Here is an 8,483-nt window from a genome sequence, read left to right on the forward strand (position 1 = left end):
TTAGAGTGCTGCTAAACTAAGTTGTGTTAAATTTTAATGAATGCCTAAAAATGCTCAGGGTTCTGATTTCAGAGTATATTTTTATATATTTTTAGATGAAAACCTACTGTATACCAGTGGTTGCTCTTATATTCAGCTGTCCCTCCATGTATCAAACACTTCTCTGCACAAGTCAACAAAAACCCACTTGTAGCTTTCTTTTTAAATTAAAGCTCTTTATAAAATGAAACTTTTAAAAAAAATTCTCAACCACAGAACAAGGATGTACTGTTTAAACTGTGGTGGTGGTGAAATCTGAAGCTCCAAATAAGACTGTGTGAATTAGACATGAGATCAAGGAGGGAGTGAGGAAATGGAGGGAATTCAATACTCAGCGTTACATCAGCGCCATGATCAGATTAACAAACAGACCCATGTCTTTTTTTTTTGTATTTTTCTTAGCTCGTCTCTCGTTGACCTTCTGTCTTGTTTCTTTCTGTCAGTTTGTCTGTCGGTCTGGTCGACCATCTGTCCATTCACTGTAACCAGAGATGATCTAAGTTCAACAGATCTGTTCCACCTGGTCACCTGCTCCGTACACAGAGCCGACTACTGACCGTAGTTGTACTGTTCTTAGCTGTCGACTGGTGTAAACAAACCAGTTTGGCCTTGCCAAGTACTGTCCATTATATACTGACGTGTGTAAAATATGATTTATTTTATATTTTCACTGTCACTTCACAATATTATCCGCAACATTTCAAAATTAAATTAAAAAAATTTAAATTTATATTCACAGGGAATACATTAGTTTCCAGTTATTAAGATTGTTTTATTAGATTCCAGTTATTAAGATTGTTTTATTTTTAAAACGGTGTTTAGAAGTGTTGACGTTCTAAGCCGTTTCGACCTCTTTTCCTTTACGTGTGACATCAGTTTTTACTTGTCACCTTTTTTTTCTTCAACCACATGGATCAGTGGGTTGGTTGGTTTTTTTTTTTTGTTCTTTCTTGTGTGTGTGTTTCTGTGACTTCCTGCTTCACACATGTGATGTAAATATATTTGCCTCTTGATGCTGCGGCTGCTGCTGCCACCTGACATGGTCTTGTTACTGTAGATAGTGAAGGATTAGGCCTGATTTAAATGTATCTTTTGATCCTAGCAGGATTAAAAGAGGGATAAGTTCAATCTGGTCCAAACATTTTGCAGACAGACGGCCATATTGGAGAGGCAGGTGGGGAGACAGCAAGTGGTCATGGGTTGTTTTTTTTTTTCGACGTAGCTGTGATGCTTTAATAGGCTGTAAAGAAAATCATATGTTGTTTTACTAAACGCTCCGTCAACTGTGAAGTTTGATTAATGATTATATAAAGCCACATGGAAATTACAGCAAATCAGCAGTAATTCACATCACGGGTTATTAGTTTTACTAGTTTTCTTTTAGTATTTTATTTTTAAAAATATTCAAATATATAAATCATACCGGTTTATGTAAATGTTTTTTAAACGTACTGTTAGAGTGCTGCTAAACTAAGTTGTGTTAAATTTTAATGAATGCCTAAAAATGCTCAGGGTTCTGATTTCAGAGTATATTTTTATATATTTTTAGATGAAAACCTACTGTATACCAGTGGTTGCTCTTATATTCAGCTGTCCCTCCATGTATCACACACTTCTCTGCACAAGTCAACAAAAACCCACTTGTAGCTTTCTTTTTAAATTAAAGCTCTTTATAAAATGAAACTTTTAAAAAAAATTCTCAACCACAGAACAAGGATGTACTGTTTAAACTGTGGTGGTGGTGAAATCTGAAGCTCCAAATAAGACTGTGTGAAGTGTGAATTAGACATGAGATCAAGTGTGGAGTGAGGAAATGGAGGGAATTCAATACTCAGCGTTACATCAGCGCCATGATCAGATTAACAAACAGACCCATGTCTTTTTTTTTTGTCTTTTTCTTAGCTCGTCTCTCGTTGACCTTCTGTCTTGTTTCTTTCTGTCAGTTTGTCTGTCGGTCTGGTCGACCATCTGTCCATTCACTGTAACCAGAGATGATCTAAGTTCAACAGATCTGTTCCACCTGGTCACCTGCTCCGTACACAGAGCCGACTACTGACCGTAGTTGTACTGTTCTTAGCTGTCGACTGGTGTAAACAAACCAGTTTGGCCTCTGTGAAGCTAAAACCAAATTTATGGAAAAAATCTTAAAAGTTCTACATATGCCTAAATTTTAATTTGTGATCATCTGTTAATCTGTTAATGTATTTCATTAATGAATGAATAATTAATGAATTAATTTGTAACAACAAAGGAACATTATACTCACGTTAACTTATGTCAGTAGGTATTGCCTGTGTATATTTGTGTGTGTACTGTGATAGTACTGTACTGTACTGTGATTACGTGTGTGATAGAAATACAGAATGAAGGGGGGGTGGAGATATCGAGAGAGAGAGAGAGAGAGGCGACAGAGGGAAGGAGGGTGAGGGACAGTGAGAGAGGGAGCGAGCGAGGGAGAGAGATATTGATTGGTCATCTACTGTGACTCTGCAGCGTCTCTTCCTGGTGGTGCCTGGCTGTAGATGCTGATGCTGCTTCTGCAGTGTGTGTGTGTGTGTGTGTGTCCTTCATTAAGCTCCTCCCCCTCCTCTGACTCAGTTTTTCTCTGCCTATAGTTTATGATACAATAAAAGGAGGAGGAGGAATGGAAGACTGTAGAAGGAGGAGAACAGGAAGTGATGGAGTGTGTAGAAAGTAGAACCAGGAGAGGGAGTGGTCCAGCAGCCTGTGTGTGTGTGTGTGTGTGTGTGTGTGTGTGAGAGAGAGAGAGAGAGATAGAGGTCCACCCCTGCTGTGGGGAGAGGGGGTTGAGTCCAGGGAGACTGGTCAGGAGAGTGAAAGGTGGAGGAGTGGATGACCTGACGGAGTGTTTTGCCTCGTGGACTGACGGACTGACAGAAGAGGTGACCATCATGGCAGGTAGGAAGATGAGCTCCACCGTCAGCATCCCCTCACTGCACCATCAATATTTCAGCAGCCTCCAGTTTTCTCCCTGTCCTGTACACACACACACACACACTCACACACACGCTCACACACACACTTCCCAACTCCTGCACATTTATTTATCTGTATCTTCACTTTCTCCATGTTTTTTTTTGTCTGTTCATATCTTTGTTCCATCATGAACTGATAAACGACACGTACACCTCATGTAAATGATATGTGTGTGTGTGTGTGAGTCACACCTCATGTAAATGATGTGTATGTGTGAGTGTGTGTCAGTGTGAGAGACCTGCTGCATATTCTATAAACTCAACATCTGGGCAGAGCAATCATGCCCTCTGGTGGTAGTGTGGTTTTTGTCTAACTATTCTGTATTTAATTTTTCTTCTCATTATTCTCCTTTGAATGTACAACCTGATCTGAATTTTTTCCCCCAGTTTACAGTGTAGATTTCTGTCTGTGTTTCATGTGAAACCGTTCCTGTTCACGATGATGTTTGACTGACAGGAAACCTCTTCACTGTCCAACAGTTTCTCTAAATTCTCATTTAGCCCAGAGTTCTGACTTGCTGCAACAGTCCAACCACCTGAGCTTAACGGTCATGTTAATTGGATTTTTTTTTAATTAACAGTAACTGCGTCAGAAACCACTGTTAATGATGTTGATGCAAATGCAGAAACAGTTAAAATAAAATCTGTACCAGGCTCGATGGAGCTGAAGTCATGGGTGAAGACGACGTGACATTTGTCTGTGGTACTGTCCCCGGGACAGACGTGACCTTCTGTGACTGAATGTACAGAAAATGATTCTGTTTCTGTCTGTCGTTATTTATCTGGGTGGAATTCCTTAAACCAACCACAGTGAGTTTGATATTCACTTCTCTTTTATAAAGCATCTAAACATCTACCTGTGATTTAGATCCTCTGCAGCAGCTGCTTGTTGTTGGTGACAGTGATCATCAGACACTTTTTGGTACTTGTTCCCACTTCCTTATCTCCTTGTTCTTCTCTGTCACTCCACCGTCAGACAAGAAGAGTTCTCTCTCTTCTTATTATTCTTGTTTTCCTGCTTGTTTCCCACAGTTACTGTATTATATACTATACATGTCATTTATTTACTCTGTGAGGTTTTTTCCACAGTTACTGTATTATATACTGTACATGTCATTTATTTACTCTGTGAGGTTGTCCGTATCCTAAATTATATGTCCGTGTCCTTTAAAACAGAGTTTGTGAGTACAACTAATGAATAAACAAACAAAACAAAGTAAAAAAAAAGAAAAGAAATCAAGCACAACATTAAATTATTATTAATATCTAGTTGCGGGCCAGATTTGGATGTTTTGGTCTGATTGATTTTGATCAAAAGTCTGTCATCCTGATAGAATCATCAGATAAAACGAGGGATTTATCCAGTCACTCAGTCAGTCATTGTGCTGCTGCTCATGCCATGCAAATATTCCTACCTTCAAACCCAAAGCCTGATTTCCATGTAGCCTCGTCCTGTCTCATTTGACTGTGAGATATGATACAGTAACAGTAGCTCCCTGTGACCTCCGAGCTCGGCCTGCAGAGCCGAGGCGAACCACACGAAGCCGGGGTCTTTGGTGCATTCTTGGTCGAACGTGTAATTTCATGCATCTTGAAAGTAAATACTTGAGAACACTGCAGCTCAGAGCACTGAATGGTGTCCACGTGGTGACTGTGATATTAGCATCACAATACAGTATACAGGCACAGGCCAGGAATGTCAAGTGGCAGGTTTTCACTATAAGAGTTTGTTCAGTCATTTGCATTTATTATAAGTTGTGAATTAGATTTTTACATTTCTTTTTTAATGTTTGTGTTTTTCCTTCCACATCAACGTAAATATCTTGTGGACTTTGACAGCAAATCCTTTCCTCATACACAGTCAAATCTCTCATTCGTATGCTTCGCTGCCTTTAGTTGGATCATGTATGCAAACGATATGGTCAGGCAATAAAAGGTCCAAATGTTTCCTGAGTGATGGTTGGATCTCCACAGGGCATCTTTAAATGTTAATGCAGGGGAACGTAAACAAACCTTTGTTTGTTTCTCTCCCTCCCTCACACAGGTGAACCAAACATACTCCTGGTGTAGTTTTTCATCTTCCTCCTCCTCACTTTAAATTATTAATCCCAGGAAACTGGGCTGTATGTTTTTGTTTGCCCCAGAAATTTAAAACCAGTGGTGGACAGAGCAGCAACTGGTAACAGATACAACTGAAAACCTCTTGTTGTGTTTGAGCTCAAAGCAAGAATATTATGGTGTTTCTAATGTACATTTGATAGGACTGTACAAAATATGATCCTAAAATAGGAAAATATGAGTTGCCTCATATGTTTTGTTTTTTAGGTAATCACAGGCATCAGCTGTCTATTTTGTGTATTTTTCTTATGAAGCTTCACCACAAAACAGTCTTAAAATACTACAACCAGGAAAGATCGTTTTAAGATTCTGCTGATAAATCAAGTAAAATACTACAACCAGGAATCGTTTTAAGATTCTGCTGATAAATCACTGTTAAGTGCTAGTATTTTCTTATTAACATTTTCTTTCTGTCTCTGCTGACTTCCTGTCCAGATGACACGGTGTCAGCCAGCAGTAACATGGACATGGAGGACCGGGTGTTCCACCTGGAGCAGAGGCTGCAGCTGCAGGAGGACGAGATCCAGCTGCTCAAAGCAGCTCTGGCTGACGCCCTGCGCAGACTGGGCTACTGTGAGGAGCAAAGCCAGATGATGCAGCTAGGGGGCGTCCATGCTCCTGGGAGGAGGCCACTGGCCACTACAGCGTCTGCAGCACCAACTAAGGGTGAATGAGGAACACAGCAGTTGTCATTGTGAAATCTCAGACAAACTTCTTGTTTTTGTCTTTTGTTTTTGTGTGAGTTTTTATTGCTAACACAGTTTTGTTTTGTTGTATTTTAGTGCGTCAGCTGCTGCAGGCTCTTCCCTCTAAACCTTTAAATAACGGCTACCCTCAACAGAAACGCCTCCTGTCTTCCCCGTGTTCTCCAAAGAAAGAGGTGCTGCAGTCTATAAAGAGGTACATGGAAAAAAAAATCTGATTTTTTTAAAATTTCTGTTAAGTTTTATTGACACTCAGATTGACGACACAGCAAGTAAGGCTGATGCTCTGATCAGACGTATGTTGAAAAAGTATAAATGAATGTATCCAATACTAGCTCACCAGTGGTTTTACTTAAATTTTACCACTTTTGCTCTCAAAACATTAATTATAAAGGAAAGTAAATTCAGCTAAAAAGTAATCGCATTACTTTTATTTCTCTGATGTTTCTCCGTTCTTTAGGAAGAGTATGTCCACAGAGCGCCTCACCCTGATCAGTCGTAGCCGAACCACGTCCTCCAGCAGCTCTGGTGGTGGAAAAGGGTAATTAACCCGCCTCTGTAAAAAAGTCTGAACTCTTGTAGCAACAACAAAAACAAAACCCATCAAATTCTCACCCTCACCATTCCTGTCTGTGGTGAACACGTGTCATCGATCGTTGATCTGATGTTTCTTTATCTGTGACATGTCGTCATGCGCTTGCTAATGACGGACAGTGGTCTCTTCTCTTCTTCTTTCTACTCCTCTTCCTCAGTTCTTCACTGCACTGTAATCTTCTCCCTTTCTGCTGATGGGTCAGGTTTCCAGGCCTCCCTGGTAAAAGGGGGAGGGGTGTAGTTAGCAGTTAACAGAGGGGTTGATCTGCTGGACAGGAAGTGTGTTTTGATTGGACGGTGGGCGTTGTCAGGCTGGGCTAAAAGTTTGCTGCTGTGTGAAGAAGGAAGTTGCCGTGTGCTGTGTTACTGTGTTGCTGTGGCTGCAGAGACAGAAACCGCTCTGACAACTCTTTACCGTTCTTCACTGGTTCTTTATAACGGAAGCCTGCAAACATGAAGAGATCATCCAGGTAAAGAGCTGGTTTTCTGTAACCTCTGAGACACAGAGAGACAAAGTGTAGTTGATTTATGGCAGTGTTCTGAGAAGGGAAACTTTTTTTTTTATTTGTTTGCTTTTCTGAAAAAGTTGTGCAGCCGTTGCTTTATGATCCGTGGATGAGAACAGGCTTTGGTCGGAGCAGTTTTGTGTGTCACACCCTCGTCATCTCTGTTGACTCGTATTTCAATGGACTGGAGATCAAAGGATGAAGCACAGTGGGCTTTTCATGGTGGAGCCTCAGGCTTCTGTTCGTGGTTCATGTCTAGCTTCACAGGGAAGCTGAGGTGTTGTGTTAATTGTTGTCAAGCAGACAGTTTGGTGCACAAGGTTTCCCTGTTTGTATGGTCTGTGGGCGGACATGGGGGGAGGGGGGGGGGGTTGTTGCACAGTTACATAAATACAATAGAAAAGAGTGTCAGTGGAGATCAAATGACCGAGAAAAACACATGACAAAAGTCCTGAACATTTGTCTTAGATCAGTGAAACATGCAGTTATTGATCCATTGGAGTGATTTTTCTACAGTCAGTCTGTATGTGACGCACATTAAATGAATGTATTTGCCTTTGATGTCTCGTCAGTGATCACGTCTGGAACTAGTGAACTGCATCACAAACATGTCTGTATCTGTTTAAACAAAGACACAGAACCAGTCTGAATATGTAGCAACAAGGGATTGGACTGAAAAGAAGATTCTGTCATTATTTATTGAATGTACAACATGTACCACGAGAGAGAGGGAGAGGAAGAAAGAGAGAGAGAGAGAGAGAGAGACGGGTGATAAGTATTCATTATCTATCTTCTGTACCTGAACCCAAATCTGCAGAGATTGCACCACAGCGAGCGCCCCTGCAGTTACATTCTTGTCACTGCTGACAGGCTGCTGAAACAGGTAAAGGATCAATGATACGATTGGCCGTTCTGCCCACGGTGCAGAAACAAATTGATTTCACCTCCTGCTTTAAACAGAATCAACACAGACTGCAGTGAACACATTGACCTCACGTTAAATTCTGACATTTCTTATTGAGTAAATTTAATTAAAAATGTCGAGTTTTGATGTTAAGAGTAGGAAGAAAGCTGGAGTTTTTTGCCAATTTAAATATTTTTTTCGTTTAACATTTAAGACAAAAAAAGCATTTATTCAGAAGAAGGAAAAATGAGTGAGATGTATCAGTGGGAACAAAAAGCTGGACCAGTCCATTAAGTGGGCGACTGCAGTGCTACAGTCAGAATGGATTGTTTATGCGGTGGTGACCAGTCATTTCCACAGACCACATGATCCATCTGCCGGACCCTGCCCTTATCAACACGGTCGCAGACTCTGACTCTGTCTTTTCTGTGTTATTTGGCTTTTATTTATTGAAACATTTATGTTAAATGTTGGTGAGTTAAAAAAAGGAGAAGAAAAAAGACAGTAATTGGTGTTAGCGTCCATAGAAAAGACTGTTTTTGTAGGGAACCCATTGTATTCTACAGAATAGTCAGAAAACCTCCAACGAGGCCCCATGGCATTAAATGGCTGCCAAAGGCAT

At 40.5% G+C, this 8,483-nt stretch overlaps 1 protein-coding gene and 1 long non-coding RNA gene across 3 annotated transcripts in view; one reads left to right on the forward strand and one right to left on the reverse strand.

Moving 5' to 3' along the window:
• The first annotated feature begins 5,531 nt into the window (after positions 1-5,531).
• eml2 (EMAP like 2) overlaps positions 5,532-8,483 on the forward strand; it is an 11,750-nt gene continuing 8,798 nt past the window's right edge. Inside the window, exons 1-3 of one of the 2 annotated variants that reach the window (XM_025055064.1) lie at positions 5,532-5,819; positions 5,936-6,053; positions 6,318-6,398. In XM_025055064.1, the coding sequence (XP_024910832.1) occupies positions 5,615-5,819; positions 5,936-6,053; positions 6,318-6,398 (404 nt within the window). In that variant the 5' untranslated portion in view covers positions 5,532-5,614. Of the gene's footprint in view, positions 5,820-5,935; positions 6,054-6,317; positions 6,399-6,772; positions 6,922-8,483 lie in introns of those variants that run through there. The other variant, XM_017032215.2, reaches the window with a different exon arrangement.
• Positions 5,684-6,677, reverse strand: LOC112486946 (uncharacterized). Its single transcript, XR_003049561.1, has 3 exons — positions 6,479-6,677; positions 6,286-6,382; positions 5,684-5,813 (listed from the first exon to the last, which is right to left on the reverse strand). It is a non-coding gene; the product is annotated as an uncharacterized LOC112486946 (long non-coding RNA).

Source organism: Cynoglossus semilaevis, chromosome 4 (genome assembly GCF_000523025.1).
Source record: "Cynoglossus semilaevis isolate Cse_v1.0 chromosome 4, Cse_v1.0, whole genome shotgun sequence".
NCBI classification, from domain to species: Eukaryota; Metazoa; Chordata; class Actinopteri; order Pleuronectiformes; family Cynoglossidae; genus Cynoglossus; species Cynoglossus semilaevis.